We start from the raw sequence: 21,493 nt of genomic DNA, 5'->3' as shown, positions 1-21,493 counted from the left end.
AGTCTGGCCATCTAATTCCATATCCAAATCAAATGAGGCACTTAGTAAAAACAAACACTGAAACCAAACAAACTAAATAACAAGACTTCTGTGGGCACTAAGAGGCCATCCTGATACTGGTGGATTAAGAATGTCATTATCAATAAAATTTATTGTTCAAGTGAATAATGAAAATGTACTGATAGAATGAGCAGAAAACTCTGATATTATCCAGAGGGAGACATCAAAGCATGTCTACATCTTGTGTGTTCTTGGATTGTAACTTTTCAATTTGTTAAGCAAGCCTTTCTACATTGAACTTAGTGGCTTCTCCATTCAGAGAAAGTCATATTAAAGCAAACACGTTTATTTTCAGACTCTGAGAAATATCAAGAGAAGAAATTTCTTTCAGCAAATAAAGCTCCTGGTTTGCTGAGTTCAGGAACATCTGATTTATCACATTTTTGCAGGAATATTCCTTGGTAAGCTCACCTCTCTGTCTATTTGTGGCAAATGCCTGATAACCTAGTTTTCTCATTACCTTAATTGGCTTGGAACTTCTTCTATGCTTTCTCCTACGGATGAGCTTTTCTCTGTCCTGAAAAACAGATAACGGATTTTGAGAACTAGTTGGTATATCCATACAGGTTTGTTTTTTTTTTTTTTTTGCAAAAAACAAATTGGTTTTTCCCTTGAGGCCTTACAAATTTTTCTTCAAAATAAGATTTTTTTTTTAAGAGAGAGAGAAAGAGAGAGAATTTTTTAATATTTATTTTTTAATTTTTGGCAGACACAACATCTTTGTTTGTATGTGGTGCTGAAGACTGAACCCGGGCCGCATGCATGCCAGGCGAGCGCACTACCGCTTGAGCCACACATCCCTAGCCCCTCAAAATAAGATTTTTGTTTGGAAAATTTTGGCAACTTTTGGTTTTGAGGCCTCACCATCAGGAAGTGTACTGTGTTCCTAATCAGAATCCCTCGGTTTAATTTATACTTAAAAATCGAACAGTTTTACATATCATTACTTATATATCCACAAAGCACAGTTCTTCTATTTTCCCAGACCCCAGATTACTTTAGATTTGTGTTTAGAAAGTAGCATTTCACAATAAAACGAACCTTTATTCTTTTATTTTTTTCATTTGTAAAGTACAGAAAGCTATCTTTTGGCTATTTGTGGAAACTTGTTTGGATCCTAGTTCACTGGATTTATTCAGTGTTTCTGTTTTGTTTTATTTTTATTTATTTATTTTTATGGGGGAATTATAGTATCTTTTTTTTATTTGTTTTTGCTATGAATGGAGATACTGAGGGAATTTGGGGATTGCTTATTAAGCACTCTGTGTATTTACTGCACAAGTTTAAAGCAGATGTTCTGATCAACATGCCTAAATAGCCCAGAATTCTTATGAAACTTATAGCTTAAATCCAGGATTTTTAAAGTGAGGTAAATTCCTGGACTTGTGAGGAATGTGATATTTATGAGTTATTACATTGTGGAAATGATGTGAGGAACCCAGAGCTTCATACCACATTTGAAAAGTAATGTGTTTTAAGCAAATGGTATTTAGGCTTTTTGATTTTTTTGTCTTTACAAGTTAAAAACATTTTGATCTTGACACCTCACTGTAGTTGAGACTATTTTTTTTTTTGGTAATGGGGATTGAACCCAGGGTTGCTTAACTAACCACTAACCACTCAGCCACATCTCCAAGGCTTTTTTTTTTTTTTTTTTTTTTTTTTTTTTTTAATGTTTTATTTTGAGACAGGGTCTTCCTAAGTCCTTAGGGCCTTGCTAAGTTGCTGAGGTTGGTCTCAAACTTGCCATCCTCCTGCCTTAGCCTCCTGAGTTACTGGGATTACAGGCATGCATCACTGCACCTAGCTGTAGTTGAGACTTTTGAAATGTACATGCATTACAATACTTAGATAACCCTCCTAATTAGTGTATGCATTACAGCATATAGTCAACATAGAAGTTGTTTGAAGGATAAACAATAAATAATTTACAACCAAAGTCATAAGTTTCCCTCTCTTAATGACAGTGAACTATCTTGCTCAACCACTTGGGAGACTATTGCCTAACCCCTGTCTCTAGTTTTTCAAGTGTGGGGCTTGGTTGATCCTGAAGTGCAAGGAATCAAGGATATCATTCTTAGAATAAAGGCAGAGAGGCAAAGAAGAGAACTCAAAGGTTTCCAAGGTCTCAGTCCTTGTTGCAGGTAACACAAACCTCAGCCAGATGTGATCAGTAGCAGTAATTGTCCTACCTATACAGCAGGGACTGAAACATGGTCAGAAAATTTGGACTGGAATTCCAGTTCTGTCATGTAATTATGTTGTTGTTTATTCAGAAAATAATTACTAAATGGCATCCGTGTTAGACACTGATTCAGTGTTGGGTAGCAAGAGATAAATGGTCCTGTTACTATAAGCAAAATATTTAGTCTCAGGATTCTAATACTGGAAGACAATTGTAAGACACACACTCACCCTGCAAACTTACATAACAATTCATTTCAAGGTTCTTTTAAAGTGCTTTGCAGCTATTATTTATGCTACCAAATTGGTTAACAAAGGATTATAAATGAAAAGGTCTAAAGCAGTTTAACAATATAAAATATCTCTGAAATAGAGTCTCCTAAACATAATTATATACTGAACATGTAGGCCTCTGGGGTTAATCCAAAATCATTAAGTACTTCCACTGTATGTTGATTTGTTGGCTATGTGTTATGGTTTAGATATGAGATATCCCTCAAAAGGTCATGTATAAGACAATGCAAGAAAGTTTAGAGGTGAAATGATTAGGTTATGAGAACTTTAATATAATCAGTGCATCACTCCACTAATGTGAATTAACTGGGTGATAAGTGTAGATAGTTGGGGAATGGCTGGATGAAGTGGGTCACTGGGCGCATGTCTTTGGGGTTTATATTTTGTCCCCGATGAGTGGAGCTCTCTCTGCTTCCTGATTGTCAAGACCTGAGCTGCTTTCCTCCTCCACGCCCCTCTGCCATGATGTTCTGCCTCACTTTGGGTCAAGAGCAATGGAGTCTGTGGACTGAGACCTCTGAATCTGTGAGCCAAATAAACTTTTCCTCCTCTAATTGTTCTTTTCAGTTTTTTTCATCACAGTGATAAAAACCTGACAACACACTACTTGTCCTTGGGATCAGTGTAGAGTTTACAGATTGATCCAGAACCTACCCTTGTGAGCTCGTCAATAATGTTCTGCTGCTCAATAACCTGAAGTTTTAGAAACTCTGTCTCTTGTTCTTCGTTAGCTTGGTCGAGGTCATTCAGAGATTTTAATTTCTTCAAAGGTGGGTGTGATGTTATTTTTTCTCTCTGGATTTGAAAAGAAGAGGTACACGTGGAAACTTTAAAAAATGCCAAAGTTCAGTCATTACTACAAAACATGGGCAGGAAGTTTATGAGGCTCCACCTAAACATTTTCCAGTTAGAATGTGTGTTTCTACACACACCAACTCAAAACCTCAAGTGTGTTTTTTCTGTGATACTATGTTTAAGTCATTGGGGGATTTTCTGGAGACCTCTATAGATGTGTTGGAAATCTGTTAAGGAGTGCATTACCATATCACCTGTCCATACCTAATGCCAGTGACGGTTTCTATTTTCCAACTACTATGCCAGTTCTTAGAGGTGTCCCTCTGTACAGTTCTGTAAAGGGTACATTTCCTATGGCTGAGGAAACACACTGAAGCTTTGCTTTTGGAGAGTGTGCAGACTCCTGGAAGCACTCCTCCAGTTCTGTAAATTTAGAAACCCCATAAAATTCTGAGGAAGCAGGCTTCCCTTGCTTTCCTCCTTAAAGCTTCCTTGCTTACATAAGGAAAAACCCAAATAGCAAGATACTTCAAAAATAAGCAGAAAGAAAACAGTCAGGCTATTACAAAGAAGGAAGGAATATAGGGAAGGAAACTTGAGTTCTGCTGAGCCTGCAGTACGCACCATTTCTGAATTTTCCTTGGTGACGGCTTTTAGTTTCTCCTCCATGCGTTGCAAAGACACCATCAGCTCATCATTTCTCTTGGCGAGGCACTTGTTCCTTTCCAGGAGAGGTTTACATTGCTTTTCCGTTTCCCGCACACGTTTTAACTAGGAAGGAACATCAGAATTTGTCTCGGTTTGGAGAGGGGAGTCAATTGATGGGAGAGAAAGTACCTTCAGAGTCCCTTTGTCTGCTTCACTGACATTCCAATCCTCCATTTAACAGGTCTGCTTCTTTGTTTCCAGATTCCTCTAAGGCTTTTCATCACTTTCTTTAAAACCCTGTATCTCTATTACCCTAAAGGAGGTGCTGCAGAGATAATGCTTTTGGAAACACTCAAGAGTAAGAGCTCTCTTTAGCTGCTCCTGCCTGTTTACCCCATTATGCTCAGCCCCCTTCCCTGGAACTGGGATGGCCTCTCATTGTCTCACAGTGACAAAGCAGCTCATCCAGATCACAGGGTCACCAAGTAATGTAAGCACGTCCTGAATCCAAGCCTGCTCGTCTCCAAAAGTTCATCCATTTCCTCAGAGATTTTGCTGAGATTTCTTGATTCATATTAAAGTTATTTATTTTTAAAGAAGAGATATATTGAAAAAAAACTGCATTGATGTTTCTGTTAAGAATACAATTTTCACCAAGTCTTGGCAAAGTATGATTTTATTGTTATCCATGCATAACCAAAGGTGACTCTCATTTTCCCAGTTCTAAGGCAGGGGGTTTTCTACCTCAGCACCTTTGACATTGTTGGAGAAAGGTTTTTGTTGTAGAAGTTGTTCTATGTTCTATGCTATGCTTAGCAGCATTTCTTGCTCTCTGCTCATTAGATGTCAGTAACACCCTGCCATTTGTGATAACCAAATGTAAATGCTGCTCAAATTGCTTCTGTAATTTAGAACCACTGACCTAAACTTTTGAATGTTGTCTTGAGGTAAATATAAATGGTCCCTGTTTTACTCTCAAAACTCTCCTGTTTGGAGATGTATTTTATGACCAGTCTACTTATATATTATGGGTTTCCATGTTAAGTTTCTCATGATCAGTATATTCTTTGCATAGTAGTGATTCTGAACATGAAAAGTTATTAGGGAAGGAGTGACCAACACAAGGAAAGGGAAGTGTTATCAGAAACATCTAAGAAGATTTTTTAAAGTTACTCCTGCCATCGAGAGTCTGTGGTTTTGGGAGGTGCTGAGGAAGGGGGCTTGGCTATCTATGAATATTTGAAAATGTTGCCTTGGAGATTCTTAAACAGCACCTTTCCTACTTCATTCTAATTTCCATTTGAAAACTTCCATTTTATAAGGAAGTCCAGATATGTATTGATTTCCATAAATAACCTGACATAATTCTCAGTTCTTGAGCTTCAGTGCCTGAATCATTAGTACTAAATATTGAAAACACATACGGACAAATAAATTCTTCTACTAGGTTCATTATTTTGATCTTTATGTCTTTTCTGGAGGCCAATGACATGAGTTTTAAATATCTAAGTTTACTTACTTTTACTATTCACAGAAAACATAGATAAGCACAAAGAGAGGGAAATCTCTATAATTCTAACAAAACATAGACCAATAATCAGTTCCGTGGTGCCCCCACAAAATGTTCCTTTTAAAAAAATATATCTTAAATGTAACAAGAAAATACTGAAAGTAAAGTATATACATATGTGTTTGTGTGTATATTTATATACACTTACAGATTCATGAAAACACTAAAAGAAAAAAATGTGATTCTGTTAAATTAACAATAGATTTTAAGTCAAGTCCTAGAGAAAAGAAAGTATTTCATAATGATAAAAGGGTAGTACGCCAAAACATGCAATGAATTCTAATTTATATGCATCTAGTAATATAACTTCAGATATATGTAAAGCAAATTGATAGAGTGAAGCAGATAGATAAAACTTTTGGGAAAGCAGGCAGGCAAAAATATCAGCAAGGTTACCAAAAATTTTAAATAGACTTAACAAACTTGAATCAAACTATAACTAATAATCATAGAGTATATCTTCTTTGCATGTGAACATGAAACATTTCTAAAATTGACCATATGCTCAGTCCACAAAGCCAATCTCTACAAATTCCAAAAGAAGCCTTCCAAGGGAGAAATCTATAATCAAAGGATAACTAAAAAATCTCCAAATTTTTGGAAATTAAGCCATATACTTCTAAGTAGCCATGGAGCAAAGAAGAAATCACACGTGATTAGAAAAGATTTTGAGTAAAATAGCAGTGCATTATGACACTTCAACACTTGGGAGATGAGGCTAAAAATCAAGAGTTGGAAAAACAATTATTGCCTAAAATGCATGTATTTTTTTAAAACATGAAAGGCTGAAAATAACTCCTCTATATGTACAACTCCATTAAAATTGTAAATAGTAAGCCACAGAGCAGGATATTTTAAATGCAATATCCCACAAATGATGTTTTCTCATCATTTTAGCCTTAATATTAGTAAGAAAATTAGAGGCAGTACAACAGAAACTAAGCAAAAGACTAAGGGCAAAACCTGAAGGGAATCCAAAAGACTGGGAGATGTTTGCAAGGTTACCCAACCTCATTGATAATGATAAAAGTAAAAATTAAAATAAAAATACAAATATACCTCATGGGCACCGAAATGGCTAAAATTAACAATTATCTTTGCATTTTTGCACATATGTGGAGAAACTGAAACCCCCGTACATTGTTGATGGAGATGCATACAGTTAAAAAAAAAAACTTTAGGAAACTGCAATTACCGCTGAGGCTGCCTATATGCTACTCTAGGATACTCTAGTAGTAATGGACATGTTTTTCACCATTTAGCAACACCATTCTTAACAGCTTAAAAGTGTTGTGGAACAAGGCACAAATAGCCCTTAACCATAGAATGAATAAGTACTTTATGATATTTTAATTGAATAGTATAATGTAAAGAAAGTATCCTCCATAGCAATGGATGAATATCACACACACACAAAAAGCTGAGCAAAAGAAGTCAGACACAAAAGAGTAAAAATTGTATGATTCCTTTTACAAAAAAAAAAAAAATGGTGATGTCTATGGGAATAGAAGGCAAAAATGGTGGTCATCTTTAGAAGGATGGCGAATGGGAGAGGCCCCAAGAGAGGATTTGAGAGCTGGTAATCTACTCATTCATCTGGGTGGTGGTTAGGTGGATTGGGTGTGCCACTATGCAAGTATTTATTGAACTGTACCTTTGTTATATGTTCACTTTTTTATTATGTTACATTGCTAAAACATAATACCTATTTCCAAGATATAGGGCTTAACTGAGGACAACTCACCAATTCATTTCGTTCATCTCCAAGCAAAGTGTTCCTATCTTCTAATTTTCTTATAGTGGCGTTTAACTCCGCTATTCTCTTTTGATTTCTTCGCAAATCCTATACGTGAAAATTAAAATGGGTATTTCATCTTTAATTCTTTTCACAAAGTTTTGGAATGCATTTATTAAAGTAATAGGCTGACTTTTCCTTATCTACTTTATGAAATGACACCAAAATTTCTCTTGTTCAGAGAAGAGTAAATATTTACCCTTTTCTAACTCCCAGTATTCACCACTTGGGTTGAAGATCAAGCTGGGTGGAAATGGCAAATGAATTCTACATGGCAGACACTCAGGGGTCCAGAATCAAGGCAGGGGCTATGGCAGAGTTTTGGATCAATGTATCAGAGCTCTGTGCTGTGAGACCAAGGTCATGTGGTGATTACATGAGGTTCAAGGAGCATCCCTCATGTCAGGGCTGCACATTGCTTTCTACTACGAATTAGAAAACCATCCTGCTCTTACACTTCACCACAGAGAGGACAGATTAGGCGGTAGGTATGGGCTTTGTAAATTCCTTCATACTCCTGGAGAAAAAGATCAGACTGAAGAAAGGTACCTTTCCTTTTGATATAAAAGGCAGTAGTTTATAGGGTAGTCTACACTAAAATATTTTGCCCAGTGTAACTGGCTTTCCCATGGGTAGAATTGCTATGAATCACCTTACACAGCAGTCATGACTTAATTCTGTACTAGAGCCCATAGGCTGTCATTACCATTATCATATGCTGGCAATTCTAATATCATTTAAGAGTGCTGTTGACAGAACATTATACCCCTAAATTTACAATATCCTAGGGGATTCAGCAGGACAGGTAAACTTCATGGAAGCATAACTTGTTCAAGGTCTTATGGCTTATGTCTGCAGATTAATAGCAAATTTGTATTGGATGTTAACTGCATGCCAGATACTGTGCTCAACATTTCATATACCATTTCTTCTGATCCTTTGAACTGCCTTGTGGGATACCAGTATAGCCTCTACTTTACCAATGAGGAGATTCTGTACAGTGAAGTGGTTTGCCTAAGGTTATTCTGTTAATGTCAGATCCAGAATTTGAACCAAGGAGTCTGATTCTAGGGCTCATTCTCTGACAATTATGCTACAGTGTAGGTAAGTGTCAGTGATAGAACTAAAACATACATCTGCTACATCCTAGATCGGTATGCTTTCTACCACCTACAAGGCTATATATATATCCTGAAAACCAATTCATTAATTATTCATTACTTTGTTCTAAGTAGTACTTTGGAACTCATCTCTATTCCTAAATAATACATTTTCATCTTTTTAGCAGCTAAATAATTTGAAAGGTAATAGCCAACTACATACAAGCTGACTTCTCTTGCCGTACTTCCCAAAATAATTTCTTGTATAAAATGATGAAAATCCAGGTAAATAAATGGCAAGTTCAATCAAACTAGAAGCTTTCACACAATGATTATAAATGGTTTAGTCTTTTTACAGATATATGTTTTGACCTTTGCAGATTATAACTGTCTTTACCAATTTCTAACCCAACTGTTCACACAAGGGAAAATTACCAGTCTTGGCAAGAGGCAAAATATTTTCATTTAATTTATGATTCTTATAATCGACTTAAGTTTGCACAGGCATTGTTTGGCTAGAAGCAGTCTATGAAGAGATCTATAATTCTCATGTGATCTGCTAATGCAGTGCAGACCACTTTGTTGTCTATGAATTTAGAAAACCTTGTTCCCAAGATATTAGCTGGTATTATAGTAGGAGATCAAATTGATTTCTGGGCAGTAAACAGGAAAAGAGCTTAAGTGAAAGGTAAAACTTGGGGGCTAAATAAAAGATGACTCCTGAGTTCCCAACCCCAACTTGAGTGGACTTACAGGACTGCTGCAGTGTTCGGAGCCGTCTCCTGCCCTTCCTGGGATTTCCCGTTTGGGACTGCTCATGTTGCACTCAGCCTCCTTAACCAGAAAGAGCTGTTCATCCAACGCTTCCTTCTGCAGTTGGAGTTTCTGTACATAGCCTGTCTGGGTCTCCAGTTCCTTTTCCAGGGAAAAGATGATCCTGTCCTTGGCTTTGATTTCATCCATCTGAATGAAATGAGACCCAGGACATTTTAACAATGCTGTAAAGAAATGCATTTTTCAATGGTAGGAATTTAACTTATTTCTTCTGATTTATTCAGGAGGAAAAATGAATATGACAAGTGTATTGAACACATGAATATGATGGGGCAACAATGTGTAATAAAGGGTCGTCCTCGTTTAATTAGGTGGCAAGTAGAGCAGTTTTTCCTTTCTAGTATATTCTGTACAGATGTTCTCATTCAATGTATTGTTTGAAATGGTCTGGGTTGGTTAGATATGGAAAAGAAAGGCTAACTTGAGAATGGGGTCATTAGTGTTAATAAAGACGAATACTGAATATTCTACTACAATGTTTCCCAGGCAATTTTTATGTTGCCTTCTCTTCAGGGGAATGCACATTTGAGTTCAATCCAAATAGCAAATATCAGCTGGTCATTTGTAACTGCAGACTTCTCAGTGGCCTAATGATCTTTCAAGACTAAGATGTTTGCATTTGGCTGGCCACTTTGAAGGAGGGTCCTCTCAGTGGTTCATGTTATATGGTTCTTTCCAATTCCCATCCATATTTCAGAGCAGGCTGTACTTGGCAAACATTTTGCCATTATTGTCAGAAAATCATGGGTTGGGACTAGAACTGGAATGGAAAATACCTGGTAATAGTCACTATTTCTCCTCCTGCATCTGTGGGACATATTTATTGATCTCAATACTCATTTGTGCTAGGCTTGGGTATAGCCTCAGAAGTATTTCTCAACTAAAGGGCACACACATTCAATAACAATTGACCAGACTTCCATTGGACTGAAATCTTTTTGCTGTCCCTGGATGAGTGCTAATGAAATAAATGTTGGCAAACAATTTTTGAAGAGACAATAGCTATTGGTGAAAAGTTTCTCTCTGTTTTATTACATTATATGTAAATATTTGAAATATAACTGGGAAAAGATTTAACACAAACATGATTCTCTTTTTCTCTTCCTAAAATGTCACCTTATATTTAACAAATCACTTTCTTTGTATGCTCTTTAGACTAGAGGAAAAAAGAGAAAAGCATTTGGGATACAAATTGTTAAACATAGTAAAGTGTTTTCCACACAGAAATGCCAGTAAACTATTGCTTCTAAGTCACACATTTTAGGTCCATTTTGGGAGGGTGGGGGGGCTAAGGTATGTAGGATCTACAACATCATGATAACATGGTAAGTAATCAGGTACTGCTCTGATAAAGAGAGAAAATATTAGTTTTTATTGTCTTGCACCGGACTCTCGGCCCCAGTATTATTTTTAACTCACGCAGTCATTCGTCAAGGTCACCACAGGTAATGTTCTTCATGGTTAAAACACAGCTGCAGATGGGTGTCTTCTGAATTCCGACACACTCTGCCTAACCCAGCTTGCTGGGGGAATCATCCCATCAGTGCCCAAATAGTCACCACCATCATCGAAGCTGAGATTTACTGATCTTTTACCATATTTGAAGCACAATAATCAAAACGTTATAATCCTATCCAGTGGGTTTTGTTATTACCCCTTTACAGATGATGGACTGAGAACCTGAAAAGTGAAATCTTGGTCATAGGCAGCTGGCTAGGAAGTAGGGAAGCCTGGTTTTCAATTCAATCTTCTGATTCTAGAGCCCATTCTGTCAGGCCCTAGACTATACTGGCCCCAAGATGGTTCTCTGTAGCTGGCACTGAGGAGGCTCTCCATTACTGTGGTGGTTGGAATGGACTCTGATATCCAAATACTGAAAATAAAGACAAGCTCTAGCTCTCAGATAAAAAGGGGTATGCACCAAATTCTTAGATAAGTTTTTCTAGACAGAACAGCTTCCATTTATGTCCCTTCCAGTTCCAAAAATGGAGCTGGGGTGTGGGTAGGGATAGGTAAGAAGAAGGAAGAAATGAAGACGAATGCATGTGTATTATTAAAGGTTTCCTTTGGTATTTTGTTTGCACTCAGTTTTTGGACCACTCTTCAGGTGGTCTAAATTTTACATTGTTATTAAGGGGGATTTCTTGTCTGCTTCAGCAGTACCTTAGTAAGGAAGCCATGGAAGAAATTTATGGCCAGGCACAGGGGCACACACCTGTAATCCCAGCTACTTGGGAGGATGAGATAAGAGGATCTCAAATTCAAGGCCAGCCCAGGCAACTAAGCAAGACCCCATCTCAAAAATAAAAAAATAAGAAAGGGCTGCAGATGTAGCTGTGGATGTAAGAGTCTACCACCACACTGATTCTTAGTATCACCATAAATTAAATAAATAAACAGATAAATAATCACAGATAAACAAACACATGTACTTGTACATTTTACATTGAAACCCATTAACAAAAATATTTACTGCAGAGCTTTCTTTTTCATTTACCTATCTGCCAACTCCAGCTTTCACAGTTTTGATTCTTTATTCATCAGCCATTGTCACTTGCAAAACCAAAGACAGGGCAGGAACCAATATTTCTGCACTGTGTTTGGTTTTTATTGTAAAAACCATGGCGTAGAATGAATTGCAGATATAAAAATTCAGATGGTGTGGCAACAGGAATATTTTACAGTCATACTATATTACATTACAAAGAAAATCACACATTTAGCTATTTAAAAATGTTCTATGGTAACCACTATTACCTTAAAATTTAAATACTAGGTATAGCCAAAGAACATAATTAGAATTCTTAGAAAACAATTGCTTAGAATTGGCAGACGCAGGAAGGAAAGTATAGTTGTTGTTTTTTTATTATTCTAAGAAAATACTATTTTTAGAGAAGCATAAAGTACATTATAATAGGTGATTGTTAATTTAATAAGATTAACTAAGATACAACTAATACTAAACATCTAAGTGTAGATGAACATAAATGTTGTTTCTAAAATAACTAAAATGGCCAATGTAGGCATTTTAGCTTTTAGATGATGGTTACATTTGTATTTTTTTAATTAGTTAATTAATTTATTTTTAGTATGGTGAAAGATCTGTGTGCTTTGGGGTTATACAAGTTAAAAGGAAAGATCCAAACTGAAGGGGCTGAGGTAAATCTTGAATATTGCAAATAGCTAACCAGCTACTTAGGAATAACATCCAATGAAGAAATTATAATGATTCTTATTTTGAATGACCCCTGTTTATTTTGAGAAAAGATCAATTTTCAAAATGATTAAAGATTTTATAGCTCTGTCTCTTGTTTTCAGACATGGTTCGTGGAAAAAAAGATTGGTGAATCACTTAGGATGTTCCAGTGGCTACCATTTGCAGACATCTTGAAAAATTACAGAACCATCTCCTGTGCCCTGTAAAAATCCCAGTGAGGTTTTATAAATGCAAAGTCCATAAAAACATGTAAACATCGGAAGAGTTCATAATCTAGAATATTTTTTTACAGATGTCAATCAAAGAAAACCATGATCGTGGAACAGATACTCTCTAAAAATGTAGGACTAGGAAGAGCCAATTAATAAGAGAAGAGTGATTCCAAATTCTCTTACGTTTTATAATTTCTTTTGGGCCTGGGCACATCCATCTGTTTATCTCGCTACCTGAATACCTGTTGACCTATCTTGCATTTTGAATGGAGCACTGGACAATAATTAGGCATTGTATACCATCCACTGACCAGGAAACACCTGAAAAAGCAAGTCCCACGGAGCTCTGAGCCTAGAAAGAGAAGGTTTCTGCACCGCATGGTCTGATGGGATTACTAACCAGCCTCCGAATATCCCGCTCCGACTCCCACTTGATCTTGGAGATGGCTTCTTGGTGGGACTGATGCTCACTCCTGAGGTCCCCAGCCTTGATTTTATCCGCTTGGATCATATTGCTCAGAGCCTCGTCCACCTGCTTCTTGGCCGTTTTCAGGTCCGCAATTTCCTGTAAGAGCTTAAGGCGCTCTGCGTCAAACAGTTTCCGGGCCTCCTCCCGGGCCTCAATGGTGAGCGCTGTCCTTACTTTGTCACTGCTGCCATCCCGGAGAGCACACAGAGCCGACTTGAGCCTCTGGATCTCTCCGTCCCGCACCTTCACTGTCCTTGACATTTCTTGCTCGTGTTGCTTGATGAGATTCTCCCGCACGGCCTGCAGCTCCTTCATCTTCTCCTCATGGAGCTTGGCTTTGAGTTCTGTGACCAGGACTGTGTGCTTGCGCTGCTCCAGCTCACGAATCCTCTTTGCTTCTTGGGTCTTCTCTCTTTCAAGCTTTGATACCTAAAGGCAGAGAGGCAAAAGGATGAAAAGAAATAAGCCTCAAAGAAAAGGTGTGCGCCCAGGCAGGATTTATAGTTTATGCCGCTGTGATCACTTGATTCCTCGTCTCTTTTCATATTCCAGGCCAGCCTGTGCTTAGAGGGGAGGGAATCAGGAGCTTTAGAGCTAGGAATGCAGGGTGTAAAAGGAGGAAATACCCAAGACGGTTTATGGGACTTTGTTCAGACAAATATTTGAAGTTCTGCAGGCCCTACTATCCAACGTGTCACCTGCAGACAAGAAGGAAGGTATCATTCAGAAGCTGGCAGGAAACATAGAATCCTGGGCTCCATTCTAGACCTATGAATTAGAATGTGCAATTTAATAAATGCTCAGGCAATTGGAATATACACTAAAATTAATGTATAATGCTCCAATGGGTTTCCCCTGAAAGGAGAAGAGTTTAATACCGAGCAGCTGGAGACCCTTTTAGATTCTACAACCCTCGTTGGATCCAAACTGGCATCTCCAGATAGCTCATAGATTGATATTGTGATTAGGCTAATACATTGGTGAGTAAGATGATATTATGAAATGTTCTCTTTCCTCCTTTTTGGGTGGAACAGAATATGCTACTGCTAATGGGGAAGGTGAAAAATAGTTGATAATGGCCTTAACCTTATCTGTCTTGGTACAGCAACCTAGTTCCTTTCCTAAGCTCTGTGCACATGCACATATGGAAACACAAGCCAACCAACAAACTAACAAAATGAAAATACTGCAGTTTGTAGAGTCCTCTCCCTGTCTCAGCATTCAGGCACACTACATCCACTTGTGGAGAAGGATGCCTCTTTACATCCTTCTCCACTATTAGTAGAATCCCTGTCCTGTGCTGTCCCCAAACCAACAGACCAGGTAGCTTGAAATATTCCTTCTAACCATCTTACCTCCTAAGAATTCTGGCTAAGATGATATTCTGTGTTTTGTTACATTTCATGGAGGACTCCTAGTAGATGAGCAATGACACTTGCTAGCTTAATTTGGCTGAGTAAGTCTCTGATTGAGGATGTCAGGATTTGGCATCAGTAGCTCGAAAAAGCCTCTCAGTGACCCTGTTTTGTGTCCTCCTTCCCTGACTTCATCTCTGCTGCCTGCCTCTGTCTTCTCCATCTCTATCACCACACGCACACACCCACCCACCCACGCACACTTAGAATAACTTGGAAGAGAAGAAAATCCCAGGAGTATTACCTAGCTGAGTGATATTGAGTCGCTGCCATTTGTCAAACTGTAAGATCTCACAAAATAGTTGGAAGCCTTTCTGACTATATATTTTTTTAAGATTCAAAGTCTATTTAAATCATGGTAATTATTAAGTATCTGAGATTTTACTTACCTCAATAGCTTACCTACCTTTATCTATAAGAGTATATTCTAGGTCCACATAGCATTTTATGAATACTTCATTTTTAAAGGCACAGTGATTATTCTCAGGATGGTTATTCTAAAAGAGCTTGGAACCCAAGGGGACTTGGTGAAATAAGTAGTCAGGCATCTTTAACTCACCTTCATCCTACTCTGCTCCAGCTCAGGTCTAAGGCCCCTTCCTAGATGCCTGTTCTCTTGAATGCTCTACAGCTGGTTGTCCAGGGTGGTGGCCATTAGATGCACTGAGCACTTGAAATGCTGCAAGTTTGAGTTGAGATTTGCTCTGATATACTCGGGATTTTGAAGACTTATGGTAAGGTAAGGAATGTGAAATTTCTTGTTAATCATTTTTATAGTAATTATAAGTTAAAAATGCAATATTTTGAATAGAGTGAATGGAAGAACATATCTTCCAGACGAGGATGGGCCAAATAATAGCCATGGTCCAATACATCCTGCTTCTTGCTTTTATGAATAAAGTTTTATTGGAACACAGCATGTCCATTCATTTACATATTGCCTAAGGCTGCTTTTATTGTACAGTTTAGTTGAGCAGTTTTACAGATACTCTGTGTCTAAACTCTAAAATATTTACTACGTTTCCCCTTACAGGAAAATTTTGCTAATCCCTATTCTAGAAAATGCATCTTTATAGAAAAAGGGTCTTATTTTTAATAGATATAGAAACTCAGTTTTTCTTCCATATAAGACATTGGAAAGACACTTTATCTCAAGTGATGAAAACTTAGTTCTTTCCAATTTCAGCAGGATGTACTTATGTTAGGTGTTTGGCACAGTGTCACAACCACAAGAGCTATCAGGTAATAAGTTACAATGGGAAGTTCTAACAATTCTTCCTAGAACAATGAAAAACTGTAGTAAAAATGGAAAAAGGATAAGAAATTCTGGATCTACATTTCTCTTTTATCATCTGCTATCTCTAAGAAACTTACTTGGAAAATTCCTGAAATGGTTGTTTCTAGGGTTAAATTTGAAAACACATGGGAAAAAAACTTGTCCTGTAAAGTACTATGACATATAAGGTAATATTATCATTAGCTATGATAGAAGACACCCATATAAAGTTATTTATAATTTAATTATAAATAAATAAAATTAATTATTATTAATTCTCTTCAGGTATATGAGACAGTGTCTCCCTGTGATTTTGTTATTTCTTTCAAATTATAAACATTAACCTTTTATTTGTGTAGATAGGAGGTGAGATGAACAAAAAGAAAAATGTGAAAATACAGATGCGGGGAAAATACATTCCAATCTGAAGTCAAAACCAAATATAAAAAAAGCACTTCCCTTCCTGCCTATCAATTAAAATAACCCATAAAATCAAAGTTCAAAGGAATACAGTAATATTTAACATTTTTAAATGTCCACTTATTTTAGTTGTCAGGGAACCGGCCTTTGTCCAAGCTGCCTCACCTGTCAGCCTCAGTTTCTCATTTGTAAATTAATATTGGTGATATCATTCTAAGGTGGTTGTGGTGGGGACTCAGTTAAACAATATATCAAAAATCCTTTGGAAAGCCTGCAGCATATAGGAGATTCATGACCATTAATATATGGTAGATACTATAGTGCTGATTTTGATAAATACTGTTGCATATAATAATATACTATCATACAATGTTATATTAATACTACCAACAAAAACATAAGGACCTATATTATTGTGATAAGACTGACATTACTATATAATGTTATGAAGACCATAACTGCTTTCCAAACAGAAAGAGAAGTTCACAGGTGAAACTGGGTTTCCTCTGTACTGAGTTTGCTGGCACTGGTGGTATGGACTCTTAGCTTGGAAGACACCAGCAAGAGGTGTAGGCACAAATTGTGGGGTGGAGGGCGGGCCAGGGCAAGGTTGGAGGGAGCTGTGAACAGGTCATTGAAGGATGAGTTTTCACATCCCTTCCACCCTGGAGTCCTATGGGGAAAAATGATCATTAGGAAGCATTAATCCTACTAGGGAAAGGTTAAACGATGACAGAAGGAAGAGAATTCATGGCCACCTTACACAGGCCACACGTTGTATTTTTATCTTCTGTCCTCATTCTAGTCTGGCCTTTGAAAAACGCCAGGTAAATTCTGCTGAGGTAAAGATGGTGATGGTGTGAACTTTAATGTGATCACAGAACTAGGATTAGCAGCTGGATCCCAGTCAAAGGGAAGGTAAGGGCCAAGAGGTTATCAAAGCAGAACAAGCTTACAGAGGCTTCCACTTGGGTTATCTGCATTGGATGTTCCTGGAATGCTAAACTCTCAGTCAGCTGGTGAGGATTTGCTTTCTTTTTCTTTTTTTCCTCATTCCTTTTATTTTTTTTAACTTATTGGTGCATTATATTTATACATAACTGTGGCATTCATTGTGTATGTAACATAATTAATACATGCATATAAAACACATTTTGATCAATCTCATACCCTAGTACCTTGCCTTTTCTTTCCCTCCCCCCTCTCCTGATCCAGTTGGTTCTACTCTACTGATCTCCCTTCTATTATTATTAGTACTATTATTATTATTATTTTGTTAGTGATTATAATTATATATGTGTATGTGTGTGTGTGTGTATATATATATATATATATATATATATATATATATATACAATTTATTGTGGTATATTCATGTATGGACATAGACTACTTTGGTAGATTTCATTTCCCAGTACTTCCCCATGCCCGCTCCTCCTTCCCTCTCCATCTGCTTCCTCCACTCTATTGATCTCCTTTCTATTTTCATAAGCTCCCCCTTCCCCTCAGCCCTAACTTTCACATAAGAGAAAACATTTGACTCTTGATGTTCTGAGTTGAGCTTGTTTTACATAGCATGATAATCTCCAGTTTCATTTGTTTACCAGCAAATGACATGATATCATTCTTTGTGGCTGATAAAACTTCATTGTGTGTATACACCACATTTTCCTTATCTATTCATCTCTTGATGGGCACCTAGGCTGGCTCTATAACTTGGCTAAATGAACTGTGTTGCTATAAACATTGGTATGCATGCATCACTATAGTGTGCTGGTTTTAGTTCCTTTGGATAAATACCAAGGAGTGGGATAGCTGGGTCTTCTGATGATTCCATTCCTAGTCTTTTGAGGACTCTCTGTGCTGTTTTCCAAAGTGGTTGGGCTAATTTGTAGTCACACTAACAATGTGTAAGTGTACCTTTTCCCCATATCCTCACTGGTGGGAATTTTCACGTGTGCCTTGTAACGTTCCATCAGGAGATATGGAGGAGGGAAAAGCTACCACTACAGAAAGTTTGCTTATAAGAAGCTTTACAACTTGAGGAAGTTCAAAGGATTAGTATTTTTTAAATTTCTTGCTTTGAGTTATCTTGAAAACAGTGGTAAAGGTGCACATTGAAATAAATATCCAACCCCCAATTTGAGCCTTGAACCTGAAGGGTCTGAGCACTTGAGGAGAGAGAAAGCTTTCTGAGAGTGCCCTGGGGACAATGGCACACAGTGGAGTTAGATGCTCAGCATTCCCCAGATCTCTTTTGCTTACAGAGGGAATTCCCATTTTAGCTTCTCAGTTGCTGTGTCACTGGGAGTGAATGAGTTAAACAATTTGAAACTGGTTTTCTTCCTCAGTGAAATCAGAATACTAGTCACGCCCTGCCATTGTCCCAGGCTTGCTCTGAGGAGGTGAAAGCTCTTTGCAGTCTGAAGGGCTATTCGGGTGCAGACTAGTCATTCCTGTCTGGAGCCAGTTCCTCCCAGACCCTGCCACCTGGCCTGCTATTCTGCTGCCTCTACCCTTGAATCCTTTTCTCTGCTTCTGCCCCTTCATCCCCCCTGTCACGTGATCACACTGCTCACTACAATTATATTGTCTTAGAAGGAGAGGACAAGCCACTGAGAGTCTAGTGGATGGACTTCTTATCTCACTGCCATGCCTGGTGTGTTCATGCACACTGAACAGTGGACCCAGCCTCATGGTATCCAGAGAAAAGACAGAGGAAAATATTATAGTTTATTGGCTCTGGGAAAAGATGGACCTTGGTGGAAATCCTTTCCCCTCCCAAGCCTGAGGCTTCCCACCTAAATAAGCATTATAACAGTGCTTATGAGACAGAGTTGTCCGGAAACCATTTAGGAAGGCTCAAGTGAGTTTACTCAGCAAGTAGTTTGGAGCACCTCCTACCTGCCAGGCAGTTTCTTTATCTGTAAAATTCGGATAACAACAATGCCCACCTCAAGGCAGGTAATGAGGGTCAAATGAGATAGATGCATGAACACCTTTAATACACTTGACACAAACTGCATACACACACACACACACACACATATCCTATGAAGCAGATGCCACCATTGTCTCATATGACTGAAGAGGAAAACACAGAGGGCTCTATGACCTACTCAGAGTCACTGAGGTGCTCAGGATAAGAGCTGGGGTCATGGCAGGCTGGAGTGGGTGTGTTAGGTGTGTGATGGATAGAAACATTCAATACATTGTAGCTATTTACATTATCAGTATTTATGACTCTGTTCTGTGCATGATAGATGTTTTGTAAATGTCAAAGTGATTATATATCTTGCTGGAAAGATGAGTAATGGCCCATCACCCCAAAGCTTTCCACTCTTTAACTACTCTATTCCTAATAGTTGCAGTATCATTTTATCATCAGCACCTCAGAGCCAAACCAAGGGTGTAAATTCACATCTTGCTATTGTTCATGTTCTTTCTGCTACAGCCTGGTTCTTTGAAAACACAGTCATATTTATTTATAATAAAACTGCTTCATGACTTGTTTGCCCTCTAGATTCCCTGTGCTCTTTGGGGAAGGCTGCTGAAGGGTGGTGAGACTTTGTGCTGGGTTGTAATTAGCTGCCTCAGACAGGGTGAAAGGCAGGGGCAGCCAGGAGAGGGAAAGATAGCGCTGTGTTTTTATTGGAGATTCTGCTGCTAGTGTCCTGTCAGTGTCTGCAGAGGAAGGGGAGAGGACACCTGTGCCCATTCCCAGAGGGACAGGCAACCTCATTCAAGCTCGAATGTATAGGAAAATGATAACGGTGGTTTCCTTGGGGCCTCTGTTTCTTGGGAATCTATAGAGCTTTTCTGACAAGCAGGGACAATTTATGGTTACCAGTCTTCTTACCAATGAGCCTCTTCCTACGAAGATCATTTGTCATCCTGTTGTTGCTATAATTAAAGGAGTCTATCTCCCTTCAAATAGTATTCTGCCCCAGGGAAAACCAAGGACAGGTTCGCAGGCAGTGAGACCTGGGAGGGGTCTTAGAGTGGAGTGGTTGTTGGCATTGGGAAGCCCCCCCATCTGAATTGCCTGGGCTGTGGTACAAGTCCTGGTCCCCACTCTGTCTCCTTTATTATTAGAATTCTTGGCCTGGAGGCTCAGGGAATCTCAATTCTTAACAAGTTCCCAAGATTGGTCTATTGCATAGTGATGCTTAGAAGACACAGATATCGAGTCACAGAATCAGTCATCTGAATTACAGACAGAGACATTAAGACACTTAAATTTTCCTCCAGAGGGAAAGATAACACTTAGGACTTCTGACTCTCCAACTAATGCTTTTTTTGTTTTGTTTTGTTTTGTTTTTTTAATCACAATTCCTTTTGCTTTGTGGAAACCAAGTAATTTCTTTTGTAAACTTTATTTTAGCGTTTGTTTATCCAAGGCCAAGGCTTAGCTGAAACAGGAGGCAGTGGGTTTCGCTGATCCAAAGCCCATTTATTATTATTGTTGAAACAAGGAGGAATAGAATTTTGGGGGAAATAACAAATTAACATTTAATAGTGATGTCACAGAATAAGAACCATACAAAATGGAATCAGAACATTCATTGCTTTGTGACCTAGTGCTGCTGATCTAGACTGCTTTCTTACTACACAGTTATCTGAATGAGACTTCTTGACACCGATATGGTTGTCTCCAGATGACAGGGATCAAAAACGTCTTAGTACATAATGGATACTTCAAAATGCTTTCTTGGACACAACTGCTTTATATTGACTCTGCCCTGGTGAGATATGTGCTAACTTATCCATTTAACTGATAAGATTCAGAGAAGTAACAAGATTTTCCTAAATTTGGTTAGCAACTGACTGAAGTTCAGAGAATATTATAAAGAACAGTAATATTAATAAGTTTTTGAGTGTTTGCAGCTCTCTGGGCACTTGTGAACAATTTTCTTACTTAATCCTCACAGGTACTTTTATGTACCTATCTTATACCTCCTCACAGCCCCAGGAGATAGTGGCAGCACTTTACTGATGAAGAAACTGAGTTGTAAAGAAGAAATCACCTTTTATTCAATAAACAGATGTTGATTTTTAAATTATGGATATTATCTAGGCTCTAGAGATACCAAGTAAGCCAAGTCTCTCCTTTCGTAGAGATGACACTTGAGTGGGGAAAGATGAGCACTAAGGAAGTAAATACATAAATAAATATATAAATTAGCATGAAATGAGAATGAAAA

The 21,493-nt window shown here is 38.0% G+C and overlaps 1 protein-coding gene across 5 annotated transcripts in view; it reads right to left on the bottom strand.

Moving 5' to 3' along the window:
* Positions 1-21,493, bottom strand: part of Jakmip2 (janus kinase and microtubule interacting protein 2) — a 172,124-nt gene that overhangs the window by 52,278 nt on the left and 98,353 nt on the right. For all 5 annotated transcript variants that reach the window (XM_046460160.2, XM_046460161.2, XM_058584239.1 and 2 more), the window contains 6 exons: positions 13,110-13,607; positions 9,200-9,409; positions 7,296-7,394; positions 3,958-4,104; positions 3,193-3,333; positions 521-577 (listed from right to left, as the gene is read on the bottom strand). In XM_046460160.2, the coding sequence (XP_046316116.1) occupies positions 521-577; positions 3,193-3,333; positions 3,958-4,104; positions 7,296-7,394; positions 9,200-9,409; positions 13,110-13,607 (1,152 nt within the window). The remainder of the gene's footprint in view (positions 1-520; positions 578-3,192; positions 3,334-3,957; positions 4,105-7,295; positions 7,395-9,199; positions 9,410-13,109; positions 13,608-21,493) is intronic.

This window comes from Marmota monax, unplaced genomic scaffold, assembly GCF_021218885.2.
Source record: "Marmota monax isolate L192 unplaced genomic scaffold, Marmota_monax_Labrador192_F-V1.1 WCK01_AAM20220418_F8-fsc00006, whole genome shotgun sequence".
NCBI classification, from domain to species: domain Eukaryota; kingdom Metazoa; phylum Chordata; class Mammalia; order Rodentia; family Sciuridae; genus Marmota; species Marmota monax.
This window is presented reverse-complemented; position numbering and strand designations above follow the sequence as displayed.